Raw genomic sequence first — 22099 nt, forward strand, 5'->3', positions numbered from 1 at the left:
GCAAGGAGAACAGATAAGGACAGTAAATCCAGTTTCCTACAGAGAGTTCTAATGTCATCATTGATTTAAAAATTGCCACTTTCATGAGTTAAGACATTTAGGATTCCCCTGTGAACTGTTTGCGTTAAAGACATAAGCAGTAGCAACAGTTTTATTTTTGCTGAAAGACATAATGCTCTACTACATACAAGTCAAAAGCTATTTCTCATTTGACTTGTGAAGAGTGACTTTAATAAAGTGTTTCACATATGTAAACGTGTCATGAAAACAAGTAACAGCACCAGAAATACTTACCTAGAGCGGATGTGTGCAGTAATATACAGATATATATATACATTTGATGTATCTGGTGCATATATATATATATATATATAAAACTGTCAAAAATCTACAGCCATTCTTTCTTGCTCTGCATTTCAAGTGAGTTTGCCTGCGTGCCATCTTTGTTACATTGTACAGTGTAGAAACAGAATTTCTTTATTTGCGAATAATGGATTTTCTTTTCAAGGTGGCTAAAATCAAATTTTGAGAAGAATTAACCAAAAGTTGTTCAGAGTGAAATAAAACATTCTATTTGAGGATTAAATATTATTTAAAAGTCTGTCTGAATTCAGATCAGCTTCAAAACAAGTAAATGAAAGGTTTATGTTTTAAAAATCTTCCATCCCCTTCCTTCAATAAAAAACTATGCAGTAAATCCAGTCCAAATCCTCTAATGCCCGAACACACATTTTTAATTGCAGTTACTCTGAGCTAAGACATTTGGTCACTTCCAGGCATGAGAGCACTTCTTAGAGGTGGAAGAATCGATTTTCAAAGGGCATTCTTTTCTGCTGCTAGAGTTGTCATCCTGATACACTGAAGGCAGAAGCACTTAAAAGCAGAACAATCTAAACTACAAATCCTTTCTTTCAAAATCTCACTGTTTATTTTTTAGGTAAAAACCTACTTAGACTACAAACTAGACTAACTTTCTCAATGTGCTGGCAATGTAAAAGAAACGAGCACAATCTCATTTCACCCATTTAAACACTGGGAAATGAAGTAGCAGATCTGTCCTCCAGCCTGAAGTCAATTTCTGCTTCTGAAGTCTCAGCTCAGAACTGCAGAATTATGAGGAACTTTATGGAGTCACTGAGATCATCCAGCAGCCACAGCTAAACCTCTGTGTCTCTTGACAGATGTTTGTCTGAATTCTCTAAGAACACGAATGGTGAAGACTCTACAATGCCCTCCAGGCAAAGCTCCAGGTTCGTTTCCTTTCATTCCCTGCACACCTGAATGAAATTCACTGAAGTAGATGGAACTTCTCAGTCACTGATTTCTACAGCAAAAACTCACCTAGGAGCTTTTAAACTTAAATTTTGGTGTCTTGTTTGTGGAAGTGATCTGGGCAATTAAGAGCCGCAAATATTTAACTCTGCAAAGAAAAGGCAGATTTAGTGCCATACATGCAATATGTATTCATTAGTACTGTCTGCAGGGTTATGGTAACAACAAATAAAAATACTGTGCAAAAAAGGCAGAGCAATTGTTGTTGTGGGAATAGTAACTCGGGCATTGAACCAGTACCTTTATTGCCACATTGTCTTGAAAGATAGATGCACATTTACAAGGACATTATTAGTATAAATAATAGAAAGCTAATTTAGATCACTTTGGTAATAAGCGTGTAAACAAACTGAATCCTGATAGTTCACTGCTTTCCATTTTGCAAAGCTTACTTAGTACTTTTATCAAGACTGAAGTCATCACTGTGCAAAAATATATGTGATCAAACAGAAACGCACTGAAATATAATCTTAATACTCAAATGTTTTGCTAAATAACTGTATTTTTTCCTGCAATTCATACCTACAACAGAGATGAAAATATCTTTTTTGTTATGAAATTCCATTGTAACTTGCTACAAATCATTCAAAAATTTCTGATAACTAACAATTTTTTAAAATGTTTTTTGTTTGTAAATAGCCAATTTAAAGCTTTCCTTTTGGGAGTTATTCTGTCTTCACTTCAATCTGTCAAAGACTCCAATTTATGTTTCCCATCTACAAACACATGCACAGTTAATCAATGTAGCATATGATTAAGTATATCACAGCAAATAGCAGAGGGGAAAAACCACTCAAGAGGGGGAAAAAAATCACTCTAGGGAAAGAACCATTTTCTACAGGATGAAAGGTCAAAGATTTAAATGTATGAACCTAATAAACAGTACATAGTTAACTCTTCAGCAGATCTGAACTAAAAACACTTCACCCAACTCTTTTTCACAGATTCAATTGGAAGGGAAGGAAGAAATGAAAAGTTAGTCTCCGAAAATGCTTGGCATGCCAATAAAGTTAAATTTGATAAGCTAAAGTGTTTTACTTCATTACCTTTTTCCTGTATTAAATCAAGTTCCTAACAGAATTAAACTTCAAAGTGAAACAATTTTGTTTAAAAAGTCCTCTATATTTTTAATCCCTGCAGGCATTTGGAGGTTGTTAGACTCTGCGTTTTAACTCTCTGTATTCATAAAAAAAACAAAACGTTCATAGCCCTGGAATGGGCACTAAGAAAGTTTCTGAAGGACTGTCTTAGTGTTGATGAATATATTTATAAAACAGAGTGGAAATGTCAAAAAGACAAATGCTTTTCAGCTCCACAATGAAAAGCGTACTTACAAATGTTAAAATACACTTGCTTTTGAAACATGAAAAAAAATCAGGTCAGTTGCAACAGAAACTGGCTCACTGACATGAATTTGTATGTAAGATAGTAATTAGAAGCAACTGAGAAAGTAAGTAGTATCTTAGAGCTCAGTCAGCAATACACCCAGCACTTCACAAAACTAGCTCCTGTATACATAAAACCTGGAGGTACTATGTCAGCCAAACTGCTTCTTTCCAAATGCATCAGAACTCAGTGCTGAGGGCTACAGATATGTGACTGGGTGAGAAGTGGAAAGGCATAAATAAAGCAGCTTGCGTTGGAATTCAGTTTCCCCATTTCAGATCCTACATAGTCAAGAAACAGCGAAAGCCAGATTTCCGTGGATGTACTGTAAACATTTGCACATTTAAAAATACAGGTTACCTGGAAACTTCACACCTTGTTCAAACACTGTAAATAAATTATATACATGAAATGGAATTCAAGAATAAAGAAAAATATAAAGGATATGAGGTATTGCAAAGAGCTGAGCAAACACATGGAACGATGACCCCCAGGCAATCTGCCAGGGAGCGATGTATGTCATGATGAACTGCAACTTTTGCAGCAGGTCCCACAGCTGGAAAACAAACAAACAAACACATTTTAGGCACTGAGGTAGTTTTAAGTATTAATATCTAAAAGATGTGTCACTTTCAGAACTGTCTACTGGGATGAAGGTGAGATAGCTCCTATTGTATTGTTACCTTTCATTGGCATTAAGGTGCAACATCAGTGAGGGACAAAAGTATATTTTTCTTTCGAAACTCACATACAGTTATGTACATTCTTAAGCATCACAATGAGGTCACTGGCAGACTACCTTTCTGCAGAAATACCCAGGTACTAGAGGAGCTAATGAACAGGTTGAGGATAGACTTTTATGCAGTCTGATAGTGACAAAACAAGGGGATAAAACAAACTAAAAAAGGGGATAATTAGATCAGATTTTAGGAGGACATTTTTCACTCAGAGGGTGGTGAAGCATAGGAATAGGGTGCTCAGAGAAGCCGTGGATTCCCCAATCCTGGAAGTACTCAAGACCAGGTTGGATAGGGCCCTGGGCAGCATGAGCTGGTGGGCAGCAGCCCACCATGATACTGCATAAGCTTTAAATTTCCTTCCAACCCAAGCCATTTGATGATTCTAATTAGCAAGTAGGAAAAAAGGTTCTGATTTTTGCTGCATATAGCACACTAGCAACTAGACATTTGAGAATTACAGGAGAAGAGACAACAGGATAAAATAGATATTGAAAAAAGAAGCAGAAAGTGTAGCACGTGGCTCTGCACATGGAAACCAGGCATATTTCTCTCAAGCACAACATTTTTATTTGTTGAAGTTATGGAAGATGCCATCTCTGTGTGAGCATATGCTTGGCGTTAACCATGAATTACAGTTGCATTTTCAAGATCATCCTACCTTAAACATGTTGCATGAGCATGAATTTTCATTGTTGCACAGAACAAGTTGGAAAACACACCAAATTTGTTTTTGCTTTCTGTAAAATATGCCTGGTGCTGCAACAAGCAGTTTCTGATTGAAGAACGATGTGTACTTATTTCCTGGAATATGTTATTCTTTTCTGCCAGCTCTCTTGGCATCAGGCCAGAACAGATCTTTTGTCTTGTCTGCACTGGGCCATCAGGTTCAGACTGCACTGTGGGTTCCTGACACTGTCAGGAAGATTAGAGCTCAACACGCACACAAGTTGAGAATGAACCAGAATGCATTATCTCATGCTCATGTAGAAAATATACATTAAATTTCCTACAATATATCTATTAACTGAGTTAATGAAAAACAAGACATTGTCAGTATCCTGAAAGACACCGAGGATATATCAAAATCAGTAGATTAAATGCTTCCAGGCAATGCTCCCAGGCACTGGTATTATGTAGACATATGTTTAAATTCTTTGGAAGGTCCCTAGCAAGGTTGTGGTCCGGCCCAGCTAGCACTCTTCCAAGCAAATCCAAAGCATTGCTTGGAAGAAAAACCCTCTATGGCCCACATCCAGTTGGCAGCTCCATACTTGCACCTGCATATTGGTAGGGAGATCTGACTAGCCTGGACTCAAGCGTCCCCATGACTTCTTCTGCTTGGCAGAACACGATCCTCCACACGCACCCCATTCACTAGTACATTGACAACCAAAGAGAATGCACCTTCACCGGCTAACTAATTTCATCTGCCCCTAAGTTTCCAGCCCCAGTGTAACACTTGACCACCTATATCCACCTACAAGATGTTTCATGGAGCTTCTCTATGAATTCTCTTGTAAATAATTGCAAGTGTATTGGGAGGGTGGTACAAAATGACTAATAACAGTAAAATGTTTTCATCTTTGTGCCACCAAATGATCACAGAAACAGCTGCTGTGTCATGCATACTTTGGATTTAACCTATAAACCTTTCACTTGAGATGAAAGTGCTACTTACACATTCTGTTATGCTTTGGCATAACTTAAGTTAGATACAATATGCAAAATACAGTTTATATTAACTTTGCATAGGCATAGTATTTCAAACCAGTGAAGCTCTAATAAAAAAAAGGTGTACGATCTCTTCAATGCTTAGCCTGGTTATCTTTGCTTTGTTTATGAGAAATTCACATCTTGTCAAATTTATTCTTCTCAGAAATTCTGTTTGTTATTTGAAAACTACAACATTAAGTAAAGCAGACAAGTAAAACTGCACTGAAATTAGAAATTACTTCTTTTATTTGAACCCTGTTTTACAGGCTGGGAGCTTGCTTCATCTTAATTTTTATCCATATGAAACATCTGAATGAACAGCCAGGGGAAAAATTATATCTGTTAAAATTTAAAAGAAGGGCTGAAAAAGCTAATGACTCGCCATTGAAACCTCAAAGAATTCAAAACTGCTGCAGCCAGCACAGTTTTGCCTGCTACAGACTGAAATCACAAAGCCATAAATTAGCCTGGCTGCACTCAAGGCTCAGGGTTCATCTGAAGGTTTTCAAACCTCAAATAAAATTCAGGTTTGCATTTGCTAGGAAATCAAATACAGGAAGAGACCCTTCTGGCTTTTTGTTCCATTACATCACTTTCATCATCCTTCAGTCTTTACAGATTCTTGCAAAATAGGCCATGAAACCCAAGTTTCCCATTGCTTATACCAAGTCCCACTACCTCTACATTCAGCACTGCCTGATCTTGCTGCTGTTTCTTTCAACACTTATGTCTCAGCTAGTGTTTCTACAAAACAGGCAATGGAGTTTGTTTTCATTTGCAAGAATACGTATGTAAGAACACTGTACTGAACCTTGCCTGGTTTTTGAGAGCCTTGTAATACTGCACCTAAAGATCTGGAAATGTGTAATTTTCAAGCTCCTGTTTCATGAAGAGTTGTCAAGTACCTCTATTACTCTTAAATTATCTCTTCAAGGGTGAGTTCTACAAAACAGCATAAGATAAACTTGTCACTATCATTTTACATATCTAAATATACTTACTAAGGTGATCTCATCTTGCAACCCCAACATAGGGATTTAAGAAGAGGTCTTGCTTACATTTTCTTTTTTTTTTCTTTTTTTTTTCTTTTTTCTTTTTTTTGCTAGAACCACATGCAAAAATACTGTTCCTTATCAGTGTTATCCAATTTAGTATATACTTTGTTCTATATCTGACACAGGAACTCCAAGGATTTGTAAAATACTATTGCTTAATTCACGGAAAAACTGAAGTGCTAAAATTCACCTGCATAAACACAAGGGAGTTGATTGTTAGAGGGACATTCTCTCATTTCAAATACAACTATCTGTGTTTCAGTCTTCAGTAATCATGAGACAGCAGTGTAGAGGAAAACATTCAACATTATTTAAACTGTCAGAACCAATTAGGATTAGACAGGATTAGGAAAGCCAAACCCATCTGGAGTTGAATCTGGCAAGGAAAGAGAAGGGCAACAGGAAAGACTTCTACAGGTATATAAGCAGCAAAAGAAAGATGAGAGAAAACAGAGGACCAAGTGAAGGACAGGTTACTCAGTGCTTTCTTTCCCTTGGTCTTTACTAGGTAGATTTCAGGAAAAGCTATCTTCCAAAACCTGGGGGAAAGTATGAAGAACTGAAGACATGCTGAGCAACTATGAATTGATTTAGGAAGTATTTAAAACAACTGGAAAAACAAAACAAAACAAAAAACAAAAAAAAAAAAAAAAAAACAAAAAAAAAAAACCAGTTCCATGGGATCTGATGGGGCACATACACAAGTAATGAGAGAAACAGATGATGCCACTGAGAGGCCACAGTTCTTCAGTGTCCTTGAAAAGTTATAGAAAACAAGGGGAGGTGGTTCTGAGGGCTAAAAGAAATCAAAGACCACTCTTTTCTTCAAGAATAGCAGGAGAGCTCAACCCCTAGGAGCACAATGGAGCAAATATTTCAGGAAACCATTCCCAAACATGCAAAGGACAAGATGGAGTGCATTCAGCATGTATTTACAAAGGGGAAACCATACTCAAACAATATGATAGCCTACTACAACGAAAGTACCAGCCTGGCAAATGAACAAAAAGCAACAGATGGTGTCTATCCTAACTTCAGTACAATTTTTGACACTGTTCTTCCTAACAACCTCAAAGGCAAACTCATAAAGTAGGGACTAAACAAAAAGACAATGAGGTGGACTGAAAACTTCAGAAACTTCCAAACAAACTGCTGTGATCAGAAGCAAAGTCCAGCTGGAGGCCAGTCATGTTGTTGGAGTATCCCAGAGGACAACAGCAGAGCCAATATCACTTGACATCTTAATTAATGAGCTAAATGATGGAGCAGTAGGTTTGCAGATGGTCTGAGGAGACTTTATTGTGGTCTTCCAGCAGTCGAAGGGAGCTTACAAGCAGGAAGGGGATCAAGTTTTTACAGTCTGACTGTGATAGGACAAGGGGGAATGGCTTTAAACTAAAAGAGGAGAGATTTAGGTTAATAAGATGTTAAGAAGAAATTTTTTACTTACAGGGTGGTGAGGATCTGGAGCAGATTACCCTGAGAGGTTGTGGATGCCCCATCTCTGAAGGCAGTCAAGGCCAGGTTGGAGAGGATCCTAGGCAGCCTGATCCAGTGAGTGGCAACTTTGCCCATGGCAGGGGGTTGGATCTTTAAGGTCCTCTCCAAACTAAGCCATTCTATCATTCTGTAATACAAAACCAGGAGTGTCTGACACCCCAGATGGTGGCCCCACCATGCAGAAGGATATCAAGAGACTGACAAGAACCTCATGAAGTTCAAAACAAGGAACTTGCAAAGACTGGAGACAGCCAGCTGAAAAGCAGTGCCATATGAACAACCCAGGAATGAGTGTTATTAGCAGGTCAAGGGAGGTGATCATTTCACCTTCTTTTCAGCACTGGAGCGCTGTGATCAATTCTGGGCTCTCCAGACAAGATGGAGCTACTGGGTTGATTCCAGCAAAGAGTCATAAAGATGATTAAGGGATTGGAGAATCTGACACATGAAAACAGGCTAAGACAGCTGGGATTGCTTAGCCTTGAGAAAATAATGATCTTTGTGAAGGGTTTTACAGTGTGTATAGAAGGCCAGATGGTGGGGACAAAGAAAGTGGAGACTGTTCTCAAAGATGCACAGTGACAGGACCAACTGGCAGCAGGTACAAAGTGAGGTGCAAGAACTTGTCCGAACACATGAAGACATTCCAGTGTGAAGGTGGTTGTATGTTGGAACAGGTCAAGAAAGATTACGGTATCTCCATTTGTGAAGATATTCAAAACTTATCCATACACAGCTCTGAGCAACCTGAGCTGAATTTGCTTTAAGTAGGTGAATTGGACAAGACAAACTTGTACAAGATGCCTTCTACTGTGATGCTGTGAAACACGAAATTTATTCTCAGTGAAATGTTGTCATGAATAAGGATAATTAATTGCTCTTGATGGATGTGAATTTTACTTTTAAACAGTGCTACATACAAAGGGGGAGTTTTCCCATCTAGAATGAAAATGTTTAAAAAAAAATGTCTGTGCTTAGTTTTTCCTGTCTTCATAACAACTTCCTTAAATATACATAAAAAATATATTTTTTCTTGAAACTTTCATATCCTAGTTTAGAATGACTTATCAATGAAAATTTTTAGTACAGTTTCTTAGATCTTCAATGTCTTCTACAGTTGACAAAGCAGGAAAATTATACATTAGGGTACAATGTTTTCATGTTCCTAGATACCTTTACTCACGTGATGGTTTTGCACAGTAAATAGGTTTAAGTCTCTGATATTCAGTTTAAATTACTAGTATACTCAGTGAATTTAAAACCACTACTTTCCCATTGCTGTCAAGTGAAATGCAGAACACACATCTTTCCTTCATATTTGTTTTACGTGGACACGCATTTTATCATCTTAACCATCCTTTTAACATCAGCATGTTCTGATGTCTCTAGAGAATGCTGGTACATGTATTAATATTCTATGTATCAATAGCAAAACAAAGGCAGGATATATTGTTCAAATCTGGTTATTCTTACTTAACCAAATAAAGTAATACACAAATGGAGAATGACCTGAAATTAATATGAAAAAAAAGACCTGGGGAGTCTGAAACACCTCTAAAATGTGATCTTTTCCCTAATCTATTATGTCTCAATAATGCACAGAGATTAAATACTGAATTCAGAAGATACTGAAGGTGAGAGGGAGACTATGAAATGCTTTAGCTTTTGGCAGTCTGTCTGTCTGTCTGGCATCTGTTAGGACTCTGTGTGGGAAGACTCTTTGGCAATACTGGAACTAAATAATGCATAAACATGAAAATTTTCTTGAATTTTGCTGTGCCTTAAAAGAGTATATGCACATATTGGTTTTAAACAAAAATAACTGGCATATATGCACAGCTACATTCTTTAAGTGCAAAACAAAAATGATAGATTAAAACATGCAGAAAGCAACGATACTCCTCCACTTTGAAAAATTATTTCTTTATATTCCTGTTTGGATTCCTAAGAATTTAAACCTTGAATTCTGCTCTTCAGGTAGTAAGGGATATACTTATTTTTTCACGTTAATCTAATTCCAGTTAATTGTTATTCTCAATCTTGGGAGTAAATTCTAGTACCTACTTTTATTTATTTTTCTTGATTTGTATTTATGCATATAAAAGTTAATATTATTAAGAGTGAAATGTTTTAAATATCTGTTTATATTTTAAGTATTTTAAGTAAGTGTTTATGGATATGAAATCCAGCTCGGGTGAAATAGTTTTATTGTACTTTGTGGCTTTGCTTTCCAAATCACTGACTTTCTAGTTTTATTTAATGCCATTTGAAACTCTTTTTACCTATTAAATCCTATAAAATAAGATTCACTAGAAATATTAAAGCCTTTCAATGCTTGCATCATAAGTCATAACATTCTTATGGTGTATTTGAACAGTACTGTGAAAGCACAATACTTTCCATGCTGTGTTTATTCGCTTCTGCTTACTGATATTTGAAGCCCTGATACTGTGAAATTTCAAGATCATCGTGTAAAGGAATATATATAGGAAGATGGAAATATGATCAATCCAAATCTTTTAGGAATATATTTATGAAACACAGCGTTCACCACATAGATGGTGTACAAAACCAGCATGTTTTAAACAATTAATGGAACAAACCTCTGAAATCTTACATTTTAAGTTAAATGTTAACCACCACACATAAGGGTGATGAGGATTATGACAATACGATGATGATAAAACATAGCAGTTCTGGACATGCTTATGGCAGAGGCAGGTTCTTCCAACACTGTCAACCAACAAAAAGAGCTCAGAGAGGAAGACTCTGGTACTATAAGAAATTACCTCCCACGTTTCCTGAGATGAGCAAAACTGAGAAGATCAGAACTAATCCGTTTAATTTGCAGAGAGCTGGACACATGAAATAAATCAGCTGGGAAATGCCCAAATTCAGCCTTGTCAGTGAAGTCTTCCCCTTCAGAGGCCAAGACTGCACCTTCCCAGAAATCTTCTTTACTAAAAGCAGCTAAAAAATGCACAAAGTTGTGCGTTGAACCACACAGTCAAGACTTCTCTTTCAATGCCTACACCAACAAACACAGCACATGGCTCTAACAGCACAAATGCACATGAGCATTGCCCTCATCAGAGGGTGAGATAGAATGATCCAGGGAGCAGGTAACATCTTCCTGCAGCTGAGTACGTTTGTCCTAACCTAAAGGAAAAACACACATTAAGAAAAGAGAGAAAATGACTTTTATGAGTAGCAGCAGGAGTGAAGGTTGACAAAGAGGTCAGTGACAGAAGGCTGAATGAAAAATCAATTATACCATTTCACCAATATTAGAATGAAACATGAATTGTACAGTGCTCAAGAGATTTAAGGATTCTACAGAAAACACAGCTGGGATTATCCTGTCAAATATCAGGTGCAGCCTTGGGTACTTTACTCAGCAGAAACTGCCTTAACATGGTTTATACACCAGATATCAAAAGTTGAAGAAACAGCTGTGAGCTAAGAAGGTACAGCTGATTAAGACACTGGATTTCACTATGCATAAACGGCAAGAAATGGATTAGAAGATAAATTAATAACTTAACGTCAGAAGCTTTGAAGTGAAGCATCAAATACAGAGTAGGATGGAAAATCAGAAGGGGACAGAAAAAGAGTGAGGCTTTTGACTTAGCACCCATGTAAATCCGCTGGAACATGCAGAGTAACCAAGAGTTCACTGCCACAAAGGCAATAAAAGATCCAATAGATTAATTACTTCAATAAAGCACCAAGAAGATCAGTGCATTTGATAGCATTTTCTCATAAAATGAATGAAAGTAAGATGACATGCAGAATTTCTTCCTCGTCCAAAGGATTGTGCTGTAGACACTGAACTCATACAAAGTTAAGCCTGATCAGCACATGCCTGGCAGGTTGCTACAAGCTGGCTGTACTAGCTGGACTTAATTAGTCATAAATTTGTAATATCAGATACTAGGCACAAATAAGCATACAAAAAAAAGTTCTTATGAAGTACAAAGAGAAAAAAACTAGATTACTTATTAACTGGAAAATGTATTCTGGGAAAGAAGTAGAAATATTAGACAGGGAAATTGTATTCTTAAGCAAGCTCAGCAGGGGTTAAGTGTACTTAGGCAAATGAATTCAGCGTTAATGAACGCAAACTTAACAAGCTCTGCTTCTTTGATTATTTTGCCTTATGCATGAAGACAAATTCAGAACCCTGAGAGGATAGGATCATCAGAAAACATGAGGTGATTTCATATTTTAGTATTGCTAATTAGTTCATCCACACACACAAATTAACAGACCATTACTCTGTCTGCCAGTAGCATACATGACACTGAAAAAGATATGAAGGTGTTTTCCTACACATCAGAGGGTTAGTGACACTCCAAGGTAGAAGTGCTTCCTGTGAAGCTAAAAGGGAAATAAACAAATTTGTCAAATTTGATAGATATGCCAAAGTGCAGATTCAGCAGGTATCTCTTCTCAGTTGTGCCCTACAGATGGAAGTTGCTGGCAAAAGAAGCAATTCACCACAGTTTGGCATACAGAAATCTCCAACACACTGCTGTTTGCTCCCAGTTGTGAGCAAACAAATAGCTATGCTATTTTTCAGATTGCCTTTAATGATCACTGTGTAACTGTGTATGTACTTTGGTAATGTAAGTAATTCAACCATTTAATTTCAGTTTTTCAAATGGAACAAGGACAAGTCCATTTGATGAATTAATAATGTGCAAAATTTGATTTAATGAGATATGGAAAGATGACAGATCAATGCTAGATGTACATTTTCAAAACACATCCATAGTACAAGCTTTCAACCTAGTAAAGAGCAATAGTTATTCTAGCACAAATTGACTTAATTTGGTATGCATCCTTCATTATGTCATGCTTACTGCTATTACTAGTCTTTGTACAGTGAACTATCAAACTATCCAGGCAACTCCAAAAACATTGAAAATCCTTTACTTCTTTCTCTGCTAAAAACATGTAATAGTCCACATCAGTATTTTGTGACATGGTTACAAGGTCAACTTGTTCAAAAGAAGTGATGATTTCTAGAACGTCCAATTCTGATGCTGATGTTCTGATCCTTTAAAGAGCTTTTTGAATAATTAGTTTTAGAACTAAATAAGCTGCTATCTGGACAAGGACTGTCTACTGATGTACACCACCATTCTTCTCTGGAGACAAAAACGCACCCCTTATCCAATTGGAATATGGCAATAAGTACTTAAACTGCCACAGTACAATCTACCTCTGCATCTCTTTCACTATTCACCTTTCCCCAGAGGTAAGAAGCTTAAAGGTTAATCTGACCCATATTAGGATCATAGGCACATGGGGGTGGGAGTGGGAAGGATGGGAAGGGACCTCTTTAAAGCAGGACTTCTTAAAAAATGTTTTTAAATCATCTCTTCTTGCTCTTTTCTTCTTTCCTTCACACTTAGCACCTGCTTTCTCAGCCTGGCAGACCAGGACAGAGGGCTGGAGGCATGAAGGTGAAGCTGCTGTTAGTCACTAGATCAAGTGTTCATAGGAGAGAAAAAAAAAGGCGAATGTGCCTCATCAGCTTGCTATTAGCTTGCTATTAGCCCTCTCTTACCTCTCTTTACAGCAGCACAGAAATAAGTCTGAAAAAAAGCATTCGATTTCTGTTTCACATTTGACCTGAATGACTGAAAATCAGCAACAGAACACCAATAAGCTGGGCCTTCCTTTGAGAAGGCTGAAACTCCAGCTAGACATGGGCGGCACTATGAGCTCATGCTCATCACATACCTCTACATGTTGATAGGTATCTCCCACAGAACATGCTACCGTCAATATGCTACTCTGTCTTTCATCTCTCAGAAAAGAAATGATACCAGCTGGGTCATGCTCACACATCAGGAATATTTTAGGAAAAGAAACCCACGAAACAGAATCACCAACAGAAAAGACAACAAAAGCAAACATGTTGCTAGAATTACCTCTGAACAAACTGTATTATATTTTATGGCAATCAGGGATCGATAAATTCAAAAACAAAAGACAAAAGAATTGCTAAAAGCTTTAGGCAAATTTTCAGTCCTTAGATTTTATCAAAGTATCAGATAAACCTACTTAGATAATACGTAGATCAGTACAGGATTCAATCTCACTGGAGCAGAAAGGATTTGTTTTCTGTTTTGTTTTTGTTTTGGAAGTTAATGCAACTAGAACACACTCCGAAGAAGCCAGGAGTTAACAGAGAAAAGAGCTCTGAGGGTAAGGTTAAGGGCAGCATTGCAAGAATAAGACAGAAAGTAGGAAAAGAAAAACGTTAAGTTTGACTTTAGGAAAACATTTAATATCCGGATGATGATTAGATAACAGAATAATTTCCCAAAGGAAGTTGTTGAGTTGAACACAAGAGGCATTCAAAGGAAGCATAGATAAAAAAACACCCAGGCGATTGATCTGGAGGACAGCCCTGCACTAATGACCCAAGAGGCTCTTTTCAACTCAATGACAATTTTGAAGTTGAAAATGATAACTATGAACTCTATCACAACATGTAAACAAAAAGCAAATGCAAAACATTGCACCAAAATAGATTAGAAATTGAACTGGAACCTTGTTTTTGGCTTACATTAATGCATAATTTCTAACAAACCCCACCATGTATTGATCAACACAGTGACACTGAGCACATAAATCAAGGTACGAAATCTATTTTTCTAGAGAAATGACAATAGCTATAAAACTTGCCTTGTGAAACACGATGGACATCATGAAGAAATCTAGCAGGAAATTTTCTGAAATGTCTCTGTAGTCAAATTGGAAAAAGATTACAGTAAAGCTCAAAGTAACAAACTGATTAATAGGATTGCAGAATGAAGAACGGAGGAGTTTCATCCCAGCAACTGTTATCAAGATAATATCACAGCTGTAAGAAAGGCAGAAAGAAAAACCTAATTAGGTCAAAATAATAAAAGCATTACATTATGAAGATCTTAAATACAAACACCTGTATCAGATGCACTTTAGATTGCTATGTATATCTAAATCTTACTGATCTCTGATATTAATCCTATATTATTCTAATAATCATGTTAATCATCTCAAACGTCACAGTTTATTATAACACACTTGTTATCTCTAACAAAAAAAAATCTGTAGCAAAAGAATTGTATTAACTATTAAAAAATAATTTAAGAAGGATATCTCATATATAGATAATATATATAATTCTCAAAGCAAAGTTTTATCTTTGCACTTCCATTAATTACTGTAATTGAAGAAAACATCTTGAACCTGCTTCACTTTCTTACTATTATTAATAGACATTCAACTCTGTGACAGTTTAGAAGTATTCTCCTACTACACACTATGTCAAAATACTAATTTTCATGCCCACAGAAATGTTTGCAATTCTTAATATTGCTACTGAGCTGGTCATCTATCCTACATACTAACTCCTTCATTGGATGAAAACAAATTATGCATTGCATCTATGCACTGCAAAATTGATGCAATCTGCATTTTACTCTCCTCATTACATCAGACAGAGAACTTAAGTTGAAGACTCTAAACAGTAAGTGACCATACAGAAAACTAAGAAGTTTATATTCAAAAATTAAAGTGCTTGGTACTGCCTCTCCAAGAAGGTAACACGCCTCTTTTAACACCCCAAAAAAACTATATGATGAAGAGAGAGAGGCAATGTGTTAGCACTGCTTAAATTTAGAAAACCACACCAAGTCTCTGAATGTTATCTGAACTTCAAGACCTGAGGTTATTCACATCTTTTAGTTCTGTTTTTAAGAGACTTCACAGAATTAGAAAGATGGTCTTGCTTTGACAGTAACTCTGATATCTTGATAATTACAGCCCACTTGGGAATTTAGTTACTGAAAAGGTCTCAGACAGATTAGTTTTAGATGGGTAGAATCAAAGCTGAAGGCAAAGCACTTTGGCTCCTTCACAAGTGCAAGGGGATAACCAGACAACAGCTGTAGGAAATCCTCAGGGTGGAGGTGGGTCTGAAAGCACTGCCCTTTCTTAACCCAATCACTCTCAGGACTGCAGATGTGGATTGTTATTGTTTGGTTGGGTGTTTTTTGTTTGTTTGTTTCATTTTGTTTTTATTTTTATACAGAAAGATAGAATAAGACTCCACAACTTCTGTTGGCAGGCACTCTACTGAAATGGTCCACAGTACTAGGCTCCACACCACCACTCCACCCTGGCATGGTGCAAACCACTTTTGAAGCACACAGGAACGAACAGAATGAGAACTAAGAGTCAGAACTCACGACTCATCACTTTTATAAGAATTTCCTTGCCACCAAAGCAGGAGCAAACAAGAGCAAAACAAGCCGCCACTTTCCTGGTGAGTGCTTAACATCTGAACCTCCGAGACTCTTACTAAATGAGGTGGGCAACCCCTCTTTCTTCATCAAGGTCATTAAAAGCACATACACTGAAGCCATATTTTGTGAACTCAATCCTAATCACAGTCTGGGCAAAGCCTCTCAGGCCAAAACCTTTGGTTATTTTGTTCCTAGTCAGGGCAAGTTAAGAGAAAAAGGATTTATTCAGACAGCTCTGTGCACATTCAGAAGTACGTCTTGAGCCTCCTAATGAACCATTTGAGTCAAACTGAGGAGTATTTAGCAATACTGGATATCCCTAGGGCTTCCTGGCATTTGAACTAGCACATTTGGATTGCAGTTTTGCATGTTGATGCCTAAGAACTGTATGGAATCTATTCCTGAAAAGAGAACCAAAATCTGACAGACATGTACAAGTAACTTTCTGTGAATTGAAAGACAGGTGATCTCTCTTATGTAAATTAAACACACTTTTTGAGAGGTATGTTGTGTTTTTGATGCAGGTAAAAATAGAAGAGGACTTTAATGAATACTGAGTGCCTCAATAAACTAGGCCAGGTATTTGCAAAACGCACAGAAGGTTCTCCATCCTGCTGTGATTCAGGAGAATACCTGCTGCCATGACTGACACTTGACATATTAGAAAGTTCCAAACAGGTTTCATCATTCTAGGAAGACTTCCAACCTGACTCTCAAGCTGATCTTATGTGGAATTAATTCTTCATTGTGTATTTTCTTTAACATACACACAAGGATATTTGTGGGCAGGACATTCTAAGGAATCACCAGGAAATCACTGTTTGAATGAAATGCCAAGCTGACCTCATTTCTCACCTTGTCAAAGGTGTTGCTTTCAATTTTCACAAAATTCCTCAAGGGTTAATCTAAACTAAATAGATTTTGAAGCCACTACAAGCCATCCTAGCATGTCACATACAAACCAGCTGGATCTCGTATTCCTTCAAAAGAAGAACATTCTTACAACATGGAGGAATTTTCACATGGAAAATTCTCAGATGATGGAGCAAAAGGAAGACTTTTTCCTTATCAGGTCTGTTAACATTCAGAAAATTTAACAAAAAAAAAAGAAACATTTTATAAAACAATGTTCTCAAAGGGTAAGCAGAAATAAATTTGCTCATTATCCCTGTTCTTTAGAGATACTGCCACACAAGACACTTTTCCTGGGGCCTTACCTCTCAGTAGAGAGAAAGCAAGAGAAAGAATGAGAAATAAGGGCTTATTTCTGAAGGCGCTCTGGCAGGTAATATGGAAAGGCATTTCAGCTTGTCAGCATGAGTCCCACTAATAACCAGCACATCAGGGCCTCCAAAGTTGAAGTAATTCCTGGCTGTGAAGGCAGCTGTACTGCCTCTCCAAGAAGCAAACTGCTTCAGTCCTTCTAATCACAAAACAAGATGAAAATTTTTTAAGAAACAATTTCCAGTCGAGAAAAACTCCCAAATCAAATCATGTGAAATGTGCCACACAGACAGAGAGCCCTCCCTTCTCTATGGTATGATGCAGTCTGATCCTCGGGTGGGAAATTACTAAGGAGTGTTCCAACAACTGGAAACAACTATTTATATACTAACATATATGTATATATACATATATATAACGATTTATACTATATTTTCTCTCTATTAGTGATGTGGTATACGAAGAGCCAAAGAGAATCAACGACAACCCCCTCAGGGACTTACAGACTCAAGGAGGTAGGATCTGAGGACAGATGTCTTGTGTATGGCACGTACATGTGAGTCTTAGGGAATGTGTATTAAAGAGAAGTGCCATAGAAAAAGGGGATACAGAAAACGTTCTAGTCTTGGTTACAAGTAAAAGGGGAAAATACATGAAGATCAGTGAAGACAGAAGGCAGACAGAAGACTATGTGGCAGCTTCCATTATTTCCTACCTCTATGCTCCTATTAATAGGGACAGCAGATAAGAAAAAAGCCAATAAGGGTCAGGAAAGACATGCATCTCATGGATTTTAAAAACACAAACATAAAGAAAACAAGTTCATCTTCCTTGCAATCCACTGATACAACTGTAACCTGGGTAAACATCGCAAAAAACAATCTGTACCACTAAGGCCAGCAGCAGTCTTGCCACAGCAACACTCATTCAATGGTTTGAAAAGAGCTACAGTTCCACCACTGCCAGTATAAAGGATCACAGAATGACTTGGGTTGGAAGGGAACCCAAGGATAATCAAATTCCAGCCCCCTGCCACAGGCAGGGCCACCAATCTCCAGATCTGATACTAGACCAGGTTGCCCAGGGCTCCATTCAACCTGGTTTTTAACAGCTCCAGGGATGGTGCATCCACAGCCTCCCTGGACAGCCTGTTTCAGCACCTCACCGCTCTCTCTCTGTGAAGAACTTCCCCCTGATATCCAATCTAAGCCCTCCTTTTTTGAGCTTAAAACCATTCCCCCTTATCCTATCGCTATCTACCCGAGTAAAAAGTTGATTCTCCTCCTTTTTATAATAGATATAGTCTACCCTCTCTACGTCATACCATATCTTTGACTGCTGTTTGGGCATACCTGAGTGGAACTTCTTTGAAACAGCAGTCAGGAACTGTATTTTTACTGGCATGCTTAAAGGTAGTTTTAAATCCAAAGCAATCACACAAACACACAGAGGATGGGGAAGGAAAGGACTGTTGTGTTATTCTCCTACAGGCTAAACGGTCAGAGACAGAGAAATGTAATTACTTTCTTTAATCTCAAGATTTTTGAGAGACTGACTCACTACTTTTGAATGCTCAAGGGAGGCAATACTTTAAAGCTTTGAGGAATGACTACATAAAAAACAGTACCTTCTTAACCCTACGTGTTTGCTCTGTACATGTATTCAGTCATGTCTGCTAACTACTAACAAGGCATTTTGATTACTGTTTAGTTCTCCCAGTCTCACAGAAGCAAATACAGAAGTGAGCATGAACTCAGTCTTACCCCATGCAATACACCTAAACTCCTGAATGCCTCTGCCTTCACATCTCCCAAGGCCTGGGAGTAAAAGGTCAATTGGGAACTATATAGGCCATCTCCAAGTGGCCACTGAGAATCTCTCTGAAAAAGTAGTTGTTAGGGAGGTATACACAGAAAAATCTGACTAATGCCACAGTCCTAGTTTTAGCCCCCAAAAGCAAGGGATATAAATATTTATATATTATAAATATATTTTTATACATATATGTATACATATATATATAAATTGTCTATTGCTCCTAAAGCTGCGTTATTCTCTGAGGGAGAAGAATAAATAAAACACACTTTCTTTTTTTTTTAATAAAAATTTGATGTAAAATTTAAAATCTAAAATCTTATCAATACTTTAAGAACTCCTCCTCCCCTCCACAGTTTTTCCTGTTACTGGAACCTTCCTTCCTGAAAACTGTTTCTTTGTTTTTGTTATCTGCGTCATTCTGATAAAAAGACTGCAGAAACTCTGCTCACTGGGGATACTGCAGAAACTAAGCCTGCTGAATATCTGCAGTAGGTAAGTCACCAACCAAAATATTTCCCATAAAAGGCTGTCTGCAAGGATCATACTGTGAGTCCACAGATCAGCACTGCCAATTCTGCTTAGTATCAGAGACAGACTTCAGGGGAAAAAAAAAAGAAAAAAAAAAACTATCTTTCTGAAGCCTCTCTTAATGCTCTCTTAATGCAGGACTACCTGCCATTCTATATTAAATATTTTATACAGTTTAGCCTGACCTGAGTGGGAAAACTGATGATAATTCCTTTGGGAGCCTATGCTGTAGTCCTAAAAATCCTCAGTTCGGAAATGTTTCCTGATATCCAGCCTAGATTTCTCATTTTCATCTGATTAATTCCAGTTACCCCACTGTGCTTATACTCATCAAACACCTGCTGCCTCATATAGTGTGTCTTCCTTTTAATTGACATTCAGACATTCCATATATATCTATATATAGCTCTTTAATCTTTTAATTTCTCTGTCTCTCACTGGGGTCATGTCTTTGAGTACTCTAAGGCAGCTTTGTTTTTTTTCTTTCAGCAGAACCAATGATTGTTGTGTATGGAAACCAATAATGGCACATGCAAACTGTGATAAGCATGCAGACTTCTTTGAGAAACAAATTTCATTTCTCAGTCTTCAGTCTATGTCTGAGTAGTCTACTAATCACATGAATGAGTTATAATCAACTTACTGTGTACCAAGCTTCTTGTATTTACTAATGGAGAAAGCATCAATGGTGAGGGCATTCAATATTATAGCTGGATATAAGACATATTTCTCAAAGCACTGAAGCCACACATACAGCCTTTCAAACCACATCAAATGAGCAGCATCTGAAATAAAAATTCAGAAAACAGAACATTTCATCAAATTACCTGCATTTTTGTACTGCAATAATGTAAAAGTAAAGAAGTGAGTTAGCTTACGTGAACAAGGATAATCAACCAACTAATTTACGGCACAAAGAAATTCCTAATTCTTTTGTAACAGGGAAATCATTTAGCTCTCTCAATTTAGAGAGTATCTGTTTAGCTTCTTAGAATTGCATTCATGAAAAAAATCTCAAATGGTAAGAGGTGGTCCATGTAGATTCTAAGTAACAGTGGATTCTATACAATTCCATTACTAGTCACTGAACTGAATAGCACCTCTAGTGATGTAATTGTTCAGAAGAGACTCTCTTCAGCACTGACCTGGTGGATGACCTACAGAACCTCATACCATTATCTCAGGCAGCAGACTTTTTTTTTTAAACAACATCACAGGCTTAACAGGAGAATTAAACAAGAACTGAATGCTCTGTGCAACTAAATAGCTATATGAGAACTCAGGTGAACTGAGTACAGAAACATCAGTGTATGGAAAAGAGTAATGTTTATTCTCAGCTGAGGTAGACAAGGCTATTGGGGAAAAAAAAAAAAACAAACTGCAAAAGGCAGAAGTTGGTATTGAGTCAGAAATAATGATGCCAGCTTCTGAATTCCCAATACTCTTTCCCTGCAGAAATGGAAATTATTGTGTATAAACAACCCCCCCACACATAACTTCTTAATGACAGGAAAAAAAACATGCTGAACAGCTACCTCCTAAGCTCATATACACAGCAAGATATCTATTTTGGAACCTAGTTCTTATTCGCTCCTTCTCCTAATTGCTCTCAGAGCTTCTGTTCTCTACTAAAGAACTTCATCTGGTTGTCCAAAGCTGAGCTCTGTTTAGGAACTCAGGCTTGAAAAAAGAGATGTGCATATCAAGTAGACCAAAAGGAAAGTAGCCACAGGAGCAAGGCATGCATAGCCAACGCAGCAAGAAAAAGAGCATATGTTCAGAGGGGACCTAGGGATAAAAATGGATGATTTGAAAATGGCTGAGATGAATCTGTGGGGTATAAAAGTAGTAGTGGTGAGAAAGAAAAAGACAGCCTAGTGTGTTAGGGTTTTTCACACAGCCTAGCACTTCCTATGCATTGTACCATAAGCTCACTCTTTCTTCCTGCAGTCAGTCAAAATAACACAAAATAAATGAGGTGTCTCATAGGTACATCATGAGAACTGTTCTCATAACTGCTATACTGTGGAAGGCCTGAAAGTCTAAATGGCTCATCTGAAGTCTATGAAACAAACCTAGAGTAAACTTATGGAATTGTCATTACCAGCTGCTCATCTAAGTGCTAGCAATCATTCATCTTTACCATAGGACTCCAGTTGTCAAAAATGAGGAAGTTGAAAATGAAATTCCATGCAGTCAAAGCTCCTAAAAAATCCCTTGTTCAATGTGTTTGTCTCATTACTGTTCATGCCTGACAACTAGAGGATACTGTCTTTTTCCAAGCTTCTCCTTCTATACACATAGAGAACCTTTAAACTCTGCTCCTACATTTTTCTTACAGAGTGAAAGAAAGAAGATAGTCTGTCAGACATATCTATCAAAGGGATTACCCAACCTTTTATTCAGCCTGTCTCATCTGAGAACATAATAAAAAGCCTCTACAGAAGCCCAAGAGACTGGAGAAAAAAAACAACATATAATGTATATAAAACTCTGT

At 37.3% G+C, this 22099-nt stretch overlaps 1 protein-coding gene across 1 annotated transcript in view; it reads right to left on the reverse strand.

Annotated features, from left to right (window-relative positions):
* Nucleotides 1–22099, reverse strand: part of PCNX2 (pecanex 2) — a 149838-nt gene that overhangs the window by 54314 nt on the left and 73425 nt on the right. The window contains exons 20-22 of the mRNA XM_042883139.1: nucleotides 20246–20387; nucleotides 14429–14606; nucleotides 3166–3274 (exon numbers count right to left, since the gene is read on the reverse strand). Of these exons, the coding sequence (XP_042739073.1) occupies nucleotides 3166–3274; nucleotides 14429–14606; nucleotides 20246–20387 (429 nt within the window). The remainder of the gene's footprint in view (nucleotides 1–3165; nucleotides 3275–14428; nucleotides 14607–20245; nucleotides 20388–22099) is intronic.

Source organism: Lagopus leucura, unplaced genomic scaffold (assembly GCF_019238085.1).
Source record: "Lagopus leucura isolate 7727_CA_CO unplaced genomic scaffold, USGS_WTPT01 Super-Scaffold_73, whole genome shotgun sequence".
NCBI classification, from domain to species: Eukaryota; Metazoa; Chordata; class Aves; order Galliformes; family Phasianidae; genus Lagopus; species Lagopus leucura.